Below are 19,814 nucleotides of genomic sequence, written 5' to 3' on the forward strand. Positions count from 1 at the left end.
TTGATCCTGAGCAATCTTTGAATCATAAGTTCTTTTGATATTCCTGATTCCAGAAGGGATGCAACTCTTCTGCAACTCTGTCTGTAAAGATGCTGAGAATTGAGTTGTATTATGTGACTTCCATACTTCACCTTTCTTAGGTGGCATAGTGAACAGCTCTCTGAGCTTGTTGAGGGGAAAGAGATTTTTGTTGCTGATGTTAAATTAGAGCATATGCACTTGTTCTTTGTCTTGTAACATGAGTGTACCTGTCACATGTCTCTGTTATTCCTTGGCTGCTTTACTGGTCTGATCCTGTTCAACCAGCAGCGATTTCAGTACAAACCAAATAGGAAACAGCGTGTAGAGATTGAATAGAAGTGAGAGGGGAAGTAGGTTACAAAGTATTAATAGGAAATAGTCCTGAAGAGATCAACTGTAAGAGGCTGCTGTGCCTCACTAAAGATACAGCCCATGCATGAGAGTCAAAAGACCCAAGGCAGCTCTGCTGGGATAACTGCAGCTGACTGGTCAGCAGCTCTTCCACTTCTGGTAGATGTTTCCCTCTGTTTTGAGCAGGAGCTCATCTCTGCTGAATCATCATGTTACTGTACCTGCTAGGTCTGCTGAAAAAGCACTATGGAAATATTTTCACTTTCAAAGCAAGTTCTATTACGCCTGATTAAGTAACACTCACCTTTGGTTCAGACATGAGCATGGAAGTCAGTCATGATACACTGCAAGATCATGTGGTACAAAGCATTGCACTTGTGCAGCTTTAAAGCTTTTCATTCTGTTTGCTGAATAGGAAATTTTATGTTTAAACAAAGATAGTCTTAAATAAGATTATTTACCTTATGCCTTCAAGCCTGGGAGTTTTTATTTGCATAATATTGAAGTAACTGGAATAACATAGAACGTAGTTGCACGTTGAATGCACTGAGGTTGTATTTCTTCTAGTTTGCTCAAATTATGCATTTTAGTCATCATTAAAGTTTGTTTTGGCTTAATGAGGATCAGGCTTCCCTCAGTCTTTCTTACTGTGTGGTGATCCTCTTTGTGAACAGCTTTTACAGCATCAGATACTGGGATTTGGTCGTTATACAGAATTTGGGGTTTTGCTGGTTTAGTAAAACAGCTTCTCCATTTCTTTTTGTTCCTTTCTTGCTGAAGGATATGAGCATTGAAATGTTCTTTAATGTTTAATAATGTAACTTTGCTGTAGAGATTACAAAATGCCATGGTATTCTCTCATCCAAAGTAATCTTTATTTACTCTGGTCTCACCTGTAATTTTGATCAATGTCCCCACCACCAGTCTTTTCTCAATATCTCAAGACTATATTGTTACCACTGGGTAGACCCCATACCTGAAGTAGGAACCTGAAAAAAGGTGGTGTTTTTGTTCAGCTTGTCCAGCAGCCAGAGGTGAGGCTGGTGGATAAGCTGAGCATGGCCCAACAATGCACTCCTGTGGCAGAGACAACTCAGCAGCAGTTTGAGTTGCATTGGGATGAGCATCACCAGCAGCAGAAGGGGGATGATCCAGCCCCTCTACTCAACAACTTCCAGAGGTCCCACCTTCATCCCTTCTGTGACTGTGTTCCTGTGGTTTCAGGCCGAATGGCCACGGTGCCCTTCGCAGTCTTTGGGAAGGCGAAGGAAGCGGCTCTTTCCATTCCAGCTGTAGCTCGGGGGTCCCAGGCCAAACATCTCTCAGGAGCTGCTACACCAGTCCTGGGAGCAAGTCTCAGCCTGCTGGTTTTAAGTTTCCTCCATGGCTTGTGAATGTGAAGAGACCTGCAGACTGCTGAGGTGCTTCATGGGTGGAAGCAGTTCAGAAAAGATTCTGCTTCAGTGACCAAAAGCAAACTATTAAATCATCCCTATGTTTGAGCAAGCTGTCTGCTGTGTATTATTGGCAAAGATTGGCTGTGCACCATAGTGTCCAATTCTAATAGTTTTTGATGGGCTGTGACAAATTTTATGCTATTTTCTAAATTAATTACCTTCATAGGGATGATAGGCTATGAAAGCTTATAATAGAATGGTTATAAACTAGGAAGCAAACAGAAGGGAAAGAAATTCTGGATGTGAAAAATTACAGGGAAGTTTAAATATCAAAGTTATGAAGTAGCTCAGGTAAGGAATAACTTGGAGCATGAGGCATTTATACAGCATAATGTTATGGCAATATAAGAAATTCCAAACATGTAATGTGTGTATTATGTCTTTAAAGAAAAATAATGCTGCTTGAAAGTAAGCCAAAATGTGAGTAATATTAAAATAAGAGGTGACAGTCAAGGACAGAAATGTCATGGTTATTCCAGAGTAAATATGGGGTGAAGGGGATTCTATTGTGGAAGTTTTTCTTGTTGTCTTCAGGCTCCCTATTGATGTGAAAAACAGTTTGGATTGAAGGTACAAACTAGATGTTAAGTTTTTGTTATTGCATACAAATAAGCTCATCAGTGGCAGCTTGTTACACTTAATAATGATCTTATTTTGATTCTGTTATGACCTTGGGATGCCACACCAATATAAAAATACATACTTTCATCTGTAGATTCATATTTTCAGCTAGCTGGCAAGGTTGTCTGTTAACTTCACCTCTGCTATTCCATGTTCTGCTACACTAAATGCTACCTCATTTCTGTGCCATTAATTGATATGCAAATCTAGTTTTGGAAGTGTGTTCCAATAGGAAGTTGGTTGCTGTTTGTAGATAAGTTTTATAATTAGATTAAGTATGTAGTGCTTTGTTTGCTGTTTCTAGAGGTGGTGGGTTTTAAAATGTCACGTTTTTTCTCTAGCCCCTTTCAGGAAGTCGTGTCCTTACCTTCTTTCCTTAATTATGTATAGCTGTAGTGATTTTTGCCTGTAGGATTGAAAACAAACCCAGATTGTGAAGCTGCCAGTCTCTTATATGCTGTAAATCCTCTTTCTGTCTTTGCTTAGTTTATTTTGGTAAAAGAATATATCTCTTTGCCTTAATGCTCATGCTGTACAAAAGCTGTACAAGTGGCAATGTTTTTTTCTGTGAAGAATAACATAAATTCAAACTGAGTTTCAGTGTGTTGGGGTAGGGAGCAAGTGATTTAGAAATCTATAAACCAGAGAGGGACAGAAGAACTGCCACCCTGGGCAGGGTGGGCATTGGAACTGTAAGGTTGCAGTTGAACACTTGAGTTGAAATAACTCTCTTAAATAGCTTAAAACTGGTTAATTTGATCTTGCATTGGGGTTTATGCATATCAGTCAAAGTTCTGCAAATTAATGTTCTTAGGTCAGCAATTAAGTAGTTGCATCATCCTTCAAAGATACCAAACTAGCCCTTTGCATTAATATCACAGTGGGCCTTTTGCTTTTGAGATTTGGGGGGGGAGGGGAAATCTGACTATTCCATTGACTTCAAAAGTGTTGCCTGGGCATCTGACCCTTGCAAACATTGATCTGTATTAGAAGGGCTTCTTTATACTTCAAGGAGTATTAAACCAATTGCCAGCAGTCCCAAAAAGATAAGTTTTCTTGAAGTGGGAGTTCAGATGTCCAGTTTTTGTCAATGGTTTCCTTCTTGAGCAGAACTTCTAAATCTGTGGTAATGGTTATTCCCTGGACAATATCAAAACAGGGCAAATATTACAAAGCTATTCTGAAAATATTTCATTATCTTTCAAAGTAGTAAATACCTTTATAAGAAAATGAATTGAGTTTAAGTGAAAGGAGTAGTAGGCACTGGAAAAGCTGACTGTCTTCTGTTCTTCCCTCTCTCCAATTTGGTCCAGTTCCTCTCTTCTACTGCAGCTTCGGTTTTTGTAAATTGGAACCAGTTTTGAAGGGATTAGCCTAACAAAAAGGGTCCCTGCAACAAATTCAGGTGTGTTACACTGTCTTAATTTTGTTATGGAAAACCATGATATCTTATCTGATGTCCTGTGGGATAAGAGAAACATGAATTCCTAAAGTCAAGGTTCTTGGCTTTTAGCTAAGTACCTGATCTCCTCTTTGTCCTGTTCTACATCAGTGTTCCTTTTTTCAGCCCCAAAGTTAAATGTTCTTTCCTTGCTTTGTAAAAGTATTTCTCAGCACTGTGATATGGACCCTTCAGCTGAGACCTCAGTAAAGTATTGCTGAAGGATTTCTGTCTGTTATGGGGCAAAATCCTACTAAACTGCCATTTTTGTAGTAATCCATTCCCTGAACAACTGTTTCTACTTGATGCCTCTCTCAAAAAGTGGGAGATGGAAAATGACCTGCACATTTGAGCACCACAAACAGGAGCAGTATTAAATCTTAACTCAAAAAGCTGAATAAACACTTCTCTTAACAATCATACCAGTGTACCCTTAGAAATCTTCCTTGTTAAGACACATAGTCCAAGAATGGCTTGTAGCAAACACACAAATATATGTTAAAGTAATTCATCAAAACAACTTTATATTCATAACAATTCAATTTTAAATATATTCAGCATAATGCTTGAATATATTCTTTGCTCCACTGTCATGCAGAACATAACCACGGTGACTTGCCAAATGCAGGCTGAATGGCAAAAGGTGTCTTTTGTTAGGAGCTGTTTGTGTCTCCCTCCTGTGACTTCCTGTTCCCACATTAGAGATGTTAGAGGAAAACTACATATGAAGGAACTCCTGGATGGCTGTGAATGATAGAAAGGTGCCAGGATGTTAACTTGTGCTGCTTGAAGCTACCTTGCAGTACCAGGCTGTAGAAAGGAAATGGGAAACTCCTTTAGATGTGTTTTGGCTGTTCCTAGCGTAGGCATGGCAACTCCAGCTAGATTGGTATAATGAATGTCTGGGTGTGTTCATCTGAATTTCAAAGTGCTGTAATTCCTGCACAGCCTTACATCTGCAGTTTGTCTCAAGCATCTTGAGGAATTAGAATTTATGTAAATGTGAAATAGTCAAGATCGAAGCAGAATAACAAACTTTCTCATTACAAATCATTTGACACTTCAAAAGCTGACAACATGAAGTGTGCTGTGATGTTGAACATCATATTTTTTCAGTCCTTTTAGGCAAAGTGGGTTACCTGTAGTGTATCATAACTGAGCTAATTTATTACAAAATACTTAGTCTGGAAGGCTGGTGATGCAAGGAAAATTCTTGAATTGAAATTTTATCTAAACAGGGAATCCTGTTATCACCTGGAGATTGCCCAGGTATAGAGGAGATTTGGTTTCAGTTATGCCTCTTCTTACTGTGTGTTCTTCCTGCCAGACATTCCTTCAAAGTGTAAATGTTACTTCACATTTAACACTTTCTCTTACCACTACACTAGATGATGGCAGGGTTACTGTTTTGTCAGAGAATGTGTGTAGCTGCTGAGACAGACTGATCCTGTGTGGACAAAAGCTGCAGGGCTTGTGCTCCTCTGGCAAAGGATTAGGCGCCTTTCCTGTTCTAGAAGAGGCTGTGACAGAAAATGAGGCATTTTTTTTCTGCCCAGTGATGCATCTTAAGCTCTAGAGGCTTTGTCACACTATCCCAGCGTAGTCATTTGTTACTGTACTTAGCGGGGTATAATGTGCTGCTGGAGAAGGTGCAGCCATTTGCTGAGCTACAGAAATTGCTGAGGCAGGAGCAGGGGATGCATTGGGAAAACAGCTTGCTAATAACCCACCTCGGTGCTTGCTCCAACTGTCAGGCTCTACCAAACAGCTCATGTGAACGAGCAAGAGGAGGAGGATGAAACATTGCTTTTTATTTGGCTCTGGAGTAGTCAGTACCAGAATACCCATAGTTTTGGTGACCACACCTTTGGAAAGCTGTTGGAAAAACTGGAGGGAGAAGATGACTAGAAAATGTAAGGGGTGAGTGCTTTTGACAGGTATGGGAGCAGAAGCCCTATGGCAAGGGGTTTTGTAATCTAGTGCAAAAAGATTGAGGGAAGAAACTACATAGAATCAGCAGTCAGAAAAATTGAAGTTTGAAGTTGGGCACGAGGTTTGAACATAATTCAGTCACTAGAACTAATTAACAAAAGAAGTACCAGTATCCTCGAATGTTATGTAAAGACAATGCTCTTCTGACAGACAAACAGTCAGTGTAAGTTACTGGGATCCTTCAAAAATAAACAGGTAGAACTAAAAGGTCTGTGCTATACTGAGGTCATGGAAGATGCTCTCATGTGAAAGCTTGGCTGTGTACACTGTGGGGTTCTGTGTTTACTTTGCAGACAAAAACTTTTCTGGCTCTTCTGTTGATGAATCTGTGGTTTGGCTGTCTGTCTTTGCTTTTTTCCCCAATAACTAGCTCTGCAGCTGGCTTTGAGTAGGACATTCTCTCAATTACTCTGTTTATTTTCTCTCTAATCCTGTTAATGTGTGTAGCATTATAACACTTAATAGTAGCTTAATGAACTTCAGACAACATTATTTTATGAGCAGAGAGTAAGGAGGTCTCTTAATGTTAATTTGTGCCCCACTTCAGCTGGTCTTCAGTAATTGTGGTGTTGCTGTATTATCACCACCTATGCCATTATTTTTTTAATAATTTGTGTTTGCCTTCGATGTCAATGCAGTTTATACATAGCATTTCTATTTCACTTCTACAGAATTAAATTATACTGAAGGTAGTGTTGGAGGTGGAGAGCATGTGAGTAATCATTGAAAGATTAACACAGATTTGAGGGTTTTTTGAGGTTATTTCAGTGATCTAAGTGTTTATTGTATTTCATATACAAGTAGTTTACCATGCTGCTGAATGCTGAAGTGCATCAGCAGAGCCTTTTTTGTGAGGGTAGTGCTCTTATGCATGTAATGTGTATAGATAGATAGATAGTCAATCTTATTAAAACTGTCATTGGTACACACTCTTGGCAGTGAGCCACTGATAGCTGGGGGCATACTGGCCTATTTTCAATTTCATATTGATGTTAGTAAGCAATTAAAAATAAACAATTTGCATTTTCTAAAAAATACATAAACAGCATCTTATGCTATTACCAATCGCTTATTTTATACAACAAATAGCCTATTTTATGACTTGTTTTTTTCCACCTAGGAAAATTTCTTTTCTATAAAATGCTGCTTCTTCTCACTGAATCAGATCTTTTATTCTATCTTATTTAAGCTTAACTTTTCTTTTTTGGTGAATTAATCTTGTTTTGAGGATAGCTTATGGTAGATTTGAAAATATCAAGTATTATGTGTTTTAATACTCACTTCTGTTTGGTTTTGAGCCCTGCTGAAGATTCACATTTCATATGTGAAATATTCTGGGGTTTATATTAATACATAGATGTTCATATGAATTATAAGGGATTTTATCACACATTGCTTTTGACAGCTCTCCAGACTTGTGGCTGGAGATCTCATAAACTAAAAGTACTTCAGCTGATATGCAGAATGGAGACTGATGGAGAGGAATGACTTGACCTGACTGCTCCAAATTTTAAAATGTTACATAAATTAAAACCCTCACATGAACACTACATAAATTTCAAGCAATTTTTGACATGTGATCTAATGTTGCTATTTTTGTTGTATCTGGTGCTGAAAACTCTGAGCAGTTTTCTTGGTGAATTTAGAGCCCCTCATCTAGATCTGGTTTTCTCCAATTCTCTACTGAATTGTCTGAATTGTGCACAGCCTTAAAGTTACAACCTTTGGCTTTAAATTCAGTTTAAATCCCCATTTTGATACATGGTTGCCAGTTCTCATTTGCTTTACAACTTTGTAACAGACAGAGCTGTGTAATTTTAAATTCATTTGAAGCCAGTTAAACCAAATTACCCTGCTACCTTTACATGTACCTTCTCATTATTTTGCAGCTATTATTCTTCATAACCTTCACTGTATTTTGGTGAATCACTTTTTCTTCTTTTCTGTAGCACAACTATGTGAATTCATGAAGTTCTGGGTCCATTTTCATTGTACTCTTAGTTTTGGTGTTTGAAACCCATGTTCATGTCTACTGCAGCCTTTCCCTCCAGTGGGAGCAGGCATTGGAGTCTCCTGAAAACAAGATGCTGCTAAGGAGAGCAACCTGGCAACCTGGAGTGAGATCCCCTGGGAATTCTGCCCCTGTCAACTCCTGCTCACACTGACCAGAGAGTCCAAAAGCTGCTCAGGGGAGGGGATGTGCATAAACGTGCTGGGGATGTTCTTACTGAGAACCCAGCTGAGAAAATGGAGATGCCATACAGGGCTAGTTTGTGTGTTGGCCTGGAGTATATATCTAGTAATCATCCTTATAGAGGAATCCTCATTCTTCATAGTGTTTTATGCCTAAATAATTGGAGTTCTGTGCAGAATCATAGGGTTGGTAACCTCCCTCCCTGGAGGCACTTGCAGCTTAAAAAGAAGTGGTGATATTTTAAAAGCTATATATATGTAAATCAGGCAGAGCACAGGGTGATGGATAGCTGTATTCTTGTTTAAATAACTATCTCTGTTTTCACTCAAGTGTCTTCAGCCTTCATGTGCAGTTTTCTCAAATAATAAATGTCTTTCTCTGTAGTTTTCACCATTGCAATGAAATTAAATAGGTTTTTTATGATCAAGTTCATCCAGTGTTGAAATGGTTACCCTTCTTGATACCTGGTTAGTGACTGTTGTATAGAAGGTAATGTTAGTTCAGTCCAGTCCAGTTTTTTAGGCAGAAATTATAAAATCCAGGTGATACTTCCTGGCTTGTAGTGTGTTTCCCCTTCTTGAGTGTTTGGGTAATTGTCAGTAATACTCAATGGAGAGAGTTCTCCTCCTCAGTACAACTGTGGAAGCTTAACTGAATGAAAGTTTCATATTGATCTTCCTGCCCAACATCAGATATTGTGTATTTGTAAGCAAGGCAAGGCAAGGTGATTTAGGCAAAGTTATGGCAATGCAGAGGAGGCTGGATAGTCTGTGCCAAAAGTTATGGTTTGATAACAGCACTGAAATAATATCTGTGCAGGGCAGGGTTCTCCTGCAGTGCTGGCAGTAAAGCTTTGCAACCACAGTTACAGCATGAAAGCTGAAAGTGTGAAATGAAGGCTAGTGCTGTTAAGGAGGGTAATTAAAGAGTTTAGAATTGCTTTTTAGTTTATGTACGAGTCAGAAAACGTTTGCATGGTGCTGAATGCTGTGTCATTTGGAGGGGGAGTGTGTGGCAACAGATTTCTTGCTTCAGCTTTTTCTGCACCTGCAAAATCAGTGGCAACATTTCTCTAAAATTGTGTATTTACATTCACTCAATTTTATATGTAAATTAATTATATAAGAGAGGCTTTTTGTAGCAGCATAATAAATCTTAATCATGTTTTGGGAGCTGGGAAGGACAATGTTTCTGTATGGTCTGCAGCCTGTACAACTCTGAATTGCAGAATACTTTCAGAAAACTATTCAGGATTGATGCTAATGGGGATTTTTCTGACTGGAACATGAGCTGGCTGTTACAGCTGCTAATGCTGTTACCTGGTTCCCATCCTTCCAAGATGAGGTACACAACAAGTACTCCAGACTGGCCTGTGTAGAAGAGCTGGACTGATTTTGATTAATCCTCTGATACTCCTTTCTTCTGTTTCCTTAGTCCTACTAAGGAAGAAGCACTAAGAGTAGGCACCACCAAAAAAAGATAGGAAAATATGGTTAGATTTAAAAAAAACTTGTGTGACATGAGCACAGGTGGGTTTTTTGAAGGTTTATTGCCTAATTGTGTCTTAATATTTTTGTTCTATCAGTCTAACTACTTCTAATTGAATGCAAAAGCTATTTCTGTCTCTGCAAAAGGATTTCTTAATGCCTTTTTTTATATTGTTCCTTAACTTTCTAACCAGTCAACAGAGAAGAAAATGCTCTTTATTGGTGCAATTCAAATGTAATTGTTAGTTCTGAAAGAAACTCTTTTAATTAAAAATGTTCTCCTCTGTTTTCTGGATACATACTGTCTATTTAACAGAGATGACTGCCAAGCTCTGACTTCTTTTGGCAACCGCGAATCTAATTAGCATTTCTGTTAAATAGAACCTTTTTTCATCTTAAATTTTCAAAAGGAATGTAGGAATTCTCTTTTTCTCTAAGAGTTTTGTCTGCCTCAGCAGCAACTGCAATCTTTTTGCTTGTAGTTGAGGGCTGCTGTACTAACACCTGATTGATAAATGCAGATAGCTGGGATTCTCTTACCAGCTCGTGGTCTTTAAAAAAATGCTGCCTTATGCTTCTTTAAGGAAATATTACCTTTTTTTGTAGTGAAGCTTAAACTATAAAAAGCTAACAAATGAGATTAAACCAGTGATTTGTTTCTGCTTAGCAGATCCAGTCTTTCTTTTAATGTAGAATTAAATGCTTTTGTTTTAATTCGGTGTAAAAGCAAATGCTATTCGTTAAGAGGACACGTGGCTCAAATAAGCTTGAGGAGATAGATGGTTATCTTATTGTTTTTAACTTAAATTGGATTCTCTTTCCATGCAGCAGCTGTATGGGAAAACATGCAAGCAAGATAATGAATATGGTTGCATTATATGTCACACGGATGAGTTAATGGGCAAGAGATTTTTATGTGGCCACCTTACCACGCACAGGGGAATAATGCACTTCTTTTTTCCACTTGAGCATATCCTCAGAAAAACTTAAGACTACCAAAAAGTTTACTCTCATGGTCTTGTAGGAAAACTTAAAGAAGAAACTTTTATGGAATAGTTTGCCATTCTTTCAGTCCATTTGCCAACAGGTGGATAAAATAGATTAATTTTTTTTATCCCTAAAGGGATGGGAGGAGTCAGTGAAACTCCAGTCTTAATTTTGTTCTGTAAACTTTTAACTACCCGAGCTCTGGCCTCAGTCTGACTTACCTGGATTTGGTACCACTAGAGCTGCATTAGGCCCTTTATTCTTTCAGTGGTAAATGGTTTTGTTGCTATGGTCATACAGTCTATAAAATACAGTTGCATGTTAATATTTTGGTTTTAAAATTCACGTCATGAGAGACTTACTAAAAGCTCAACTTGTGCTGCACTTTAGAAAACCATGTGGTTTGTTTGTGTTTCTGTAAATAACCTTTCTGATAACCCTAACAGGACCCGGTCCACTCTTCCAATAATATTAGACTTCCTGTATTTGTAAGGAAAAACTGGCTAATGAAATGCAAGATTTGAATGTGATATGGCTGATGCTACTTCTTGTTTTCAGTTTTGTCTCATGGAAGGTAGAACTTGTAAGACTGAGAATATTCAGCTTTTCTGAGAGCTGAAAATGCCACGTATTTCTGAGAGTGGTTTTGTTCACCAGGGCTACTGCAATGTTTGTGATATTCAGCATTTTGGTTGTATAATCTTCAGCATTTTGCTGTGAAGTCTACATTAAAAAAAATTGCTCAAAATTAGAGAGCATATTAATCAAATACTTTGTAGTAGATGTCTGTTTGTGTTGAATTATGGTTTCCCACAGTGTATTTTCTTCAGCAAAGAATGAACTGTCACAGCATGACATGTTTATGCACTTCTGGTAGTGCCAATTCAGAATGGATCCACTCTGTATCTTCTGGGAACACCTACCTAAGTATTTTTTTCAGCAGAAGTGTATGAGAAAAAAAATATCTTTGATATACCCTGCTAGATCTTAAACTGTATAGTTTGCCTTGATTGGTGTGAAAGTGTAGGGCTGCTGGCAATTACAAAGTAGCTTAGGCAGATTGAAGGTCTGCTCTGGCAGGTTTGATCCTGGAGTGCTGCTTTTTCTCAAAAACATCTGCTTGGGATAAGCACTTAAGGAATCTTGTGGCCCACCTGTTACCTGTTTTTTTCATATAGTGACTTTGTTTTATCACCTCAGTGTCCTGGTGTTGTAGACAAAGCTGCTGTAAGCAACTAAAGGTCTGGAGCTTACAGTATTAAGCAAGTGAGAGAAAGTGTGTTGGAGACCTCAGACCATGGCAGTACTTTGCTTAAAACTCAGTAGTTACAGATGGCCAGGTAAAATTTAGATTCTCCTCTTTTATGCAGTTCTTGCTCACTTCAGCAAATGTTATAATGTTGTCATGGTCCAGTTGATGGAGTAGGACAAGGTTTGAGGAAACCAAGTACTCCTGTAGCTGTGCACTGCACTGCAGTGACTGTGGGTTCTGGTTGCTTTATGTGCTAAAACTCTGGGTGTAATCTTTAATATTTTTCTTTATTTTTTTGTTTAGGTTCTGTTGTATAACCGGGCTCAGAGAACTGTTGTCACTGTCAGAATATCTCAGTGTGTGGAAACAGTCTGGAAAATATCCTGTGATGTCTTTTTGTAAAGTACTGTTCTAAAAACCAGAAGTCTTAAGAACAGAGTCTTTTGTATCTCTGTATTCCAGCTCAGTTGAAGAATTGCTGTATAAAGTATGAGTACAATTTAACAAGACCTCCTTCCCTCTGTTTTTTTCCAAGGACTTGGTAAATATTGAGATGTTTTTGACTGCTAAAGAAGTGGAGGAGTCCTTGGAAAGACAAGAGACTATGACTTGCTTGGCTTGGTGTCATGACAACAAATCCAGACTCAGAAAAATGAAGGTATGAAAATGTAACATGTTCACATTTTGCTAAACTGTTTTCTGAACTACTTGGATGTTGGATGTGGTCAGGATGTTTTAAATTACAGGTCTTGAATGAGGTCTTGTATACAAGTAAGGACAGTAAGTATAAAAATCTTCTTAAAAGGTGTGGGTAGCTGGAGCTAAACCAGTTCACACAAGTGTCAAACCTGGAACTGAGTGATAGGTTATCTTACAGGTACAAGTGTTGTCTCAACAAATTATGCTCAAATAAAATAATAGTACTCAGTTGGTTTTAGTATAATTTACAAACGATCTAAATGCTGGGGTGTAAAGTGTCTTGATGTGTTTAAACTTAATTTACAACTCTTTGCACCCTGCTGAGACTATAACTCAGTTTATATGTGAAGGTATCTTAAGAATGATATTGAAAGGAGAAATTTCATACACATTTTTGTCTTAGTATTTTTTAAGTGTTGTATATAAGAAAACAAAAGTTAAGAACTAACTCACTGGGAGAAGGTACTAGTGAAATATGGGGTTTTTTTAAAAAAAAAAAGCTGAAATCTAATCAAGTAGTAAACATAGTAAGCCTTCCTCAATCCATTGAGTCCCATGAGCTGCACATGCTGTGTGCTTGTTGCTATGCAGTTGGTTTAAATTTCCTCGTCTCTTAAATTAGGCACTTCAAAACATGCTGTAGTCTTTTATAGGGCTTGCAGAAATCTGTTTTTAACTGATATTAACCAAAATCCCTGCCTCCCTCAAAGATGTTTGTGGCTTATTTTGTTGAACTAAGCGCTTTCTTTAACCAAAACTGTTTGAGTGCACTTGACAATGAGCAAAGAGTGACGTTCTCTGTCACTCAGGGGCGCCAAAATGAGAACGAGCCGAAGATGGGACGCAAAAGTAAATCAGCCAGTGATTACTCTAAAGAAAATGATGATCTTGTTATGGAAACCATTAAAGGAAAACCAGAATTGGTATGTAAACAATACTGCATAATTATACTGCTAAAAAATCCCCCCCTTGTTGTAATCTTAAAATGTTAAGTGATATAAAGAATATAATCAGAAAGTCCTCCTTTTTCATCACCAATCTTCAATAAACAATTAATGGGGAAAAATCTTCCCCATCCCCTTTTTTGAAAAATAACTACAACAAAATCTATTTCTGCAAGCCCTACGCTGTTTCTTCTTTTTCTTTTATTTTTTTTTTCCTTTTTTAATCAAACAAAAACCAAAACTAAGGCTGTGAGGCAGATTTGGAAGAGAGAAATCACTATGCTTCTTTTTGAAACACAAATAAACATTTCTTCTGCTTCTAGTTGCTTAGCTACTCATCAGTGTTAGTGTTCTAAAAATCCCAGCCACTACCTTGAAGCAATCCTTATCTAAAATTTAAACTGCTTGGTGGCCTGGGAGAGCAGTCGTGTAATCTTTACAGATGTGAGCCATCTGAAGTCTTCTGAAGAGCTGCTGTGGGATTGTTTGAAGGTATAAAAAGTTGGAATTTGCATCTGATTGTCTAGGACTCTCTTCTAGTTACACTTGTGTGCAGAACCCATCCGGCCACTGACTTCCCCCTTCCTTGAAAATTCATTTGTTTGGCACCTGGGTTTTGCTGTTGAAACGTTTTAACAAAACAGGAAGCCCTGGGATGGAGCATCATTAACAGTTACAAAGCTTGATCAGTATTTTAGTAGAAACAAACTTATGTAAAATTCTAAATGAGCAGTTTGTGTAGAGTTGGATAAACAAGGTATTTTAAAATAGTCCTATTGAAAATTCTCAAAGTCCAGAAGAATTTTTTATTTTCTGCTGAATCTGGGCTTGAGTACAGAAAAATGCATAGTTTGGAAATAATTTGTCTTCTGTTCCTTAAACAGGTAAATTTTAACATATGACAGAATGCATCATTTTTAGGTTCAAATGGCTTACATTTTAAATCTTAAATAAGCAATTGTTGCAATGTGTGCATTAGTCATCCCAGGAGCTAACTGATAGAAATTTGGAGTTGCTCAAATTCCTACTGAAGTCACTGAGGAGTTTTGATATTACTGTGCTGATGGACAATAAACAAAAGGCAACTATTCATTAGAAGCATGGGGGAAGAAAAAGCATTTGACAAATGGAGCAGGGTAACTCAGGGAATAGAGTTCTTTACAGGATTCAGAGGACTTCAGGTTTTCATTGTTTTCTTCAGGTAATAAAACAGTTGACTGTGTCCCTATAAAGAAGCATAGTGACTTGTTTTTTTGGGGGGGAGAAACTTTTTCTTTTTAATTCCACGTATTCAAAGTTTTTTTATAGATTTTGTGAACTGGTGATGGAATTTGATTTAAAGGGACACTGTCAACTTCATTAGGCTTCATATTTTACCTTTTTCCAAAAACAGGTAAATGCCACTTGATTTTCTTGTTTGAGACTTGTTTCCAGCATGGCTTTTAGATGTTTGACAAGAAGAGTGGGATAGAAGCTTTAGAAGAAAGGGAGGGAAGGGAGGGCATTGCAGCAACTTAAACTCTGTGCTGGTTTTTGTTAATATTGGCGTCTTTCAAAAGCATTCAGAGACTTGTTTCTTCCTTGAAGTCTTCTGGGTAGACCTCTCCTGCCTAAATTATCACAAAGCCCCAAACTACTGTTGATTCTACTACTTTAAATTGTGATGAAGTACAAAGAAACCACCCTGTTACTCTCACCTGCGTCTCAGGTAAACAATGATTTCAGTCACTAGGAAAAAGTTCATCCCTGCTAAAAGCCAAAGTTTTAAAGGATACAAGAGGAGGAGGATTTTGTTTGCTTTTAGGGAATTCTGTGCTGATCTTCTCTGTAGAGTCAGCATTTCAACTTTTTTGCATGAATGCCTAAAAGCAAGCAAACAAGGTTGCATGTTATTAACACTTTCTTTTTTTGTTGTGCACATGTAGTACTTAACATACCATGTGGTGCAACTTTGGCACCATCTAAGACCCTGTCTTGTCTTTAATCTCAGAGCTGTCTGGAGTTCAGCCTAAGGATTCAGGAGTTCATTGAACTCATTCGACAGAACAAGAGACTGGATGCTGTGAGGTATGAAATTAGGATGTTTTCCAAACAATTTTCTTAACAAGATGGTATTATGCTTCATTAGAAACATGTGACTACTGTTGCAACACCCAGCAGCCCTGTAAAGCCTGTAAAGGATCTTTCTGGTATTGACATCAGTCTTCAGATTTAAACTGGGATTGAATGTTTTTTTTTTTTAAAGGCAAAATGTCATTCCACAGATACGCCTTTTTAAAGAGTTAATGTGCTCACTGGAACTGTGCATCTTTATTCTTCAAAACCAAGTTTAGAAAATTAAACTGTTTTAAAAACCAAATGGATTTTCTGGTGGCATACAGTGTAATGTATATATTTACCCTTAACTAATTTTTAAGAGGTACATCTGACTTCTCATGGGAATTCATTGCAGTTTTGTTCACAAAAAATACTAAAAGGTTAATGAACCTCCATCAAAAGCTTTAACATTTCAGTTTGGTCTGCATTCTCTTCTATCTTCATTAAACTTCTCGTTCTGCAAGTTGTGCTGTGGGCCAGGTTCACCCTTTGTATTGATGCCCAATTTATAGTTCTGTATTGTCACGGGTGAACAATGAGCTATGCTGGGTTTTCCCCACGCCCTCCCTCTGGCCCCAAAATGAAGAAACCAACTCAATATTTATTTTCACCTCTTCTGAACCAGTTCAGTGGGACTACAGTGAGAAAGTAACGTTGCTCAGTGTGGTGTGAATCAGTAACAGAACTGGAGTCAGACCTCAGCACTGCCTGACTTCAACCACAACAGTTTTTATGACACCAGCACGTGAAGCAATTTATGCCTCTGAGTTAGTGGTCCTGACTTAAGGTGTTGGAATAACGTTCCAGGGTAACACTGGAAGCCAGTTCTGCTGAACTAAGTGGAATTTTGATACTGGGACAATGGAATGTGTTGATAATTCGATAAGCAGTGATCTTGCCAGCATCACAAAGTACAGCACCGGTGGCAGAGCTACTGGAGCTTACACATGGACAAGGGGGAGAGAACTCACAGCAGGTTCTGTTTTGTAAGAATATTTAAACTTAAGGAATGATGACAAGTTTATGGCCTGCCTTGAAGCTTTGCTGATGCATTCCGATGATAACACTCTTCTGATGAGTTTTATGTGAAGAAAGTTAGAAGTCTTGCTACCTCTTAACCCATACCAGGTACTCCAGAAATTGAAACCAGCAGGAAGTTTGTATTTGTGGCAAAGCTGCTTTTTGGTCAGAGGAGCACAGAGTTACAGAAAACAAAGTATCATAATATATGCACAGACTGAAAGCATTCTAGCATATTCCTAAGTCTGAGATGCAGAAGCTCTCCTGCAGGGCAAAGTTTTAGGGTTCTTTTCAAGTTTTATTTCTGATTCCATTAAAATGTATTCCTTGCTTTGAGCTAACTAATCATTCCTACTTTGCCCTCCTTACACCTAAATTGTCATTGCTTTGGTCCCAGCCAATGCCAATGGGCAATCTGATAAACTCCAGCTAATTTTAATGTTAATAATTAAAGACAAAATAAACAAACCCTGCATGCTAGCATGTAGATATGTGTGCTTACCCTTTGATAGAATTCTTAAGTCCTGAGGAATTGTCAGGTACTTAGGAAAAGGATGAAAGAGACTCAACTACATTATCTGTCTTCTGAAGCCCCTGGTGCTCATTATACCAAATGAATGCTGTGCCTTTAGCTTTATTCTCTAAGTTTGTTTCTTTGCCAAATGTGCAGTCATGCATCTTAACAAAGAGTAGTCCATGCTCTAAAAACTATTTTCTTTGAGCTACAGCTTCCTTATGTAGCTTGGAAACCAGGGGGCAGGTACAGAGCTGAAAGAAGGAAATAGGCTGAGAACTGGGATAAAGCAGATAAGGTCATTCTGTATTTTATTGTTACTGGATATTTGTTTCCCTCTGATCCTTTTTCCACATCAGAACTGGTAAAATCTGAAAGTCATCAACCCTCAAGAGGACACGACACACTTGGTGTGGAATAACTTGTACTGCCATAGCCTCTGAGGTTTAAAACTTAGAGCTCCTGTTCATATGGCAAACAGGCATCCATTATTGACTCTTGTTAGGGGTGAAAGTATATCCATATACCTACTGAAATTCCAGATTGACATGCCTTTTACACTCAGCAGTTACAACTTGCCAGTCATGGCAATGCTGCTTTGATTTCATAACCAATATAAAATGAAAAGGAGCTACTCTTTCTATATCTTAATTCACTCCTTTTTAACAGAATGAGTTTAGGTAATTTTATACATTCAGAATTAAGCATCTCAATGCTTTCCTTCAATAATGTGGCTAAAAAATGTAAGGTTTTACCATTGCCTTCTACCTTGTTTCAAAGTAAATAAGTAATGAATAAGGGAATATATTTGGGGAAGGTGCAGCACAAATCTCGTTGCTGTTAGCAAACCCTTGCAACTTGTGCTTTTATTAGCTTGCTTCTGTTAAGTGCCTGCAGCAGGATTCTTTCAGTATTGTGTCCATGGTGCAATAAATAGGTCAGGCATCCATTAGAAAGCGAAGAAAGAGGCTGTTTACCAAGGAGTTTCCTGTATGAGTGGAACTTGGGGAACTGACATTTTGTTGAAACGCAGCTGGTGTTTAAATAAGTTTGAAAGCTTTGCTTGCTGCCTGCTGAGAACCTCTAAAGTGGCACATTGCTTTTAGGTTAAAATTGATGTGAACTTTAAAATTATACATCTTATTTAATAAGTGCTTGAATTTGTGTAGCTTTTTAGAATATGAGTACAGATAGACCTTCCTCTGATAAGGGTACCTTATCAGAGTAGCCTTGAAAGTGCAAGTTTCAAGAATGCACAAAAACTTTCTTGAATAGAAAGAGTAAATCTCTTAAGCTTAAGTATACCACAAAGTTCCCTGACTATCATTAGCCTTTAACTCCCACAGTCTCTTCAGGGTTTGGTTTTTTTTGTGAAGCTCGTACCTATTACAGTAACAATGAATGACTGATGACACCAATTTCACACTTTTGGAGCTCTCACTAAGTTCATTCTGGGAAATCTGACAGCATTCTGCTACTTTGCTCTTATGGGATGCCAGAGATACACAAAGTTCTTAGCTGAATGCTTAACAAAACACTGTGTGCACTTCTTGTTCTGGGAATATTGAGGATAAAAGGAGTAAATAAGAATAGCTGAAAAGAAAGTAGCTACAGTCTATCACTTCAGTCAACTTCTCTCCCACAAGGATGAGTGAACACAGTTTGTTCTTTTATTTTTATGGTGGGGTGGGGTTGAACAGGCATATGACAGTAATAATAAAACTTTTGAGTACTTTGAGTATATATTTCACTAATTGTCATAAGGGTCTGAGATAAAGGCATTCAGGCATTGGTCAAAAAACTGAGAAGAAAGAACAGGTCCTTTCTTGATAACACCATATGTTGGTGTTAGTTATTGCTGCTGCCCCATAAGTCTGTTCATTTTTATATTCAGGCATATGTAGATATATAAGCTGTAAGTTGCATATGTGTATCCTTTTGTAACAATTTATTGTACCCTTAGTGAACTGCAAGTCTTCAAGTCTTAGTAAATATTTACCAAGTACAATATGTCAGCTGTACCTGTATGGGCTGGAGGGACAGAAAATGGACTTTGTCCCCACAGTTTACAGAATTGTTCTGGGATTCGAAAAACAAAATTTTCTGCCTATTACTTTGGTCCATCACAAGAATTTAGGTAGTGGCTTCAGTGATGGTCTGTTGTCAGGGTTTAAAAAAATAATTTTTAGGAAAATGTAGCCCCCTGCCCTAACTATACTGACTAGTGGGTGCTAATTGTGATAAAAACATTGCAAAGAAGCATTGTAAGGTTCACATACACCTCCAAGAGCATAAAGAATCTTGCACAGAGATGGGAATAGCTGAATGACAAGGGAAGGAGTGAATAATGGCATGAGGACAAATAAGGTGCTATTTAAATGTTGTGCATTCACAAGTAACTCAAAGTACAGTTTCTTGCTTCCCAGTGTAAAAAAGACTTGAATGCTATGAATTAATGAACTTGCTTCTCCTTTAAAGAATATCTTGCTTCATTTTATTTTCTCTGTGTTGGCTCCCAGCAGATGGAGTTCAGCCATTAGTGTGCAGGCCTTGTGGGAAAACTTCCTGGGTTATTTTTTTAAAGAACACAGGAGGAAGGGAAAGTCGGGAGATGAAGACTAACAGAAGGTCACTTCAGAAAACCTAATTCATTCTAGCTAAACCCAAAATGGCCACCACATCCCAGTGTGTTCAGTATTTGCAGTGATGAAGTTCTAGATTGCTGAACACTTTCAAT

The 19,814-nt window shown here is 38.0% G+C and overlaps 1 protein-coding gene across 3 annotated transcripts in view; it reads left to right on the forward strand.

The window, feature by feature from the left end:
• MAEA (macrophage erythroblast attacher) overlaps nucleotides 1-19,814 on the forward strand; it is a 42,024-nt gene that overhangs the window by 14,600 nt on the left and 7,610 nt on the right. For 2 of the 3 annotated variants that reach the window (XM_029960760.1, XM_018088469.1), the window contains exons 4-6: nucleotides 12,339-12,461; nucleotides 13,312-13,425; nucleotides 15,437-15,513. In XM_029960760.1, coding sequence (XP_029816620.1) covers nucleotides 12,339-12,461; nucleotides 13,312-13,425; nucleotides 15,437-15,513 — 314 coding nt within the window. The remainder of the gene's footprint in view (nucleotides 1-12,338; nucleotides 12,462-13,311; nucleotides 13,426-15,436; nucleotides 15,514-19,814) is intronic. The other variant, XM_029960764.1, reaches the window with a different exon arrangement.

Source organism: Manacus vitellinus, unplaced genomic scaffold, assembly GCF_001715985.3.
Source record: "Manacus vitellinus isolate BGI_N305 unplaced genomic scaffold, ASM171598v3 scaffold_0_pilon, whole genome shotgun sequence".
Classification (NCBI taxonomy): Eukaryota; Metazoa; Chordata; class Aves; order Passeriformes; family Pipridae; genus Manacus; species Manacus vitellinus.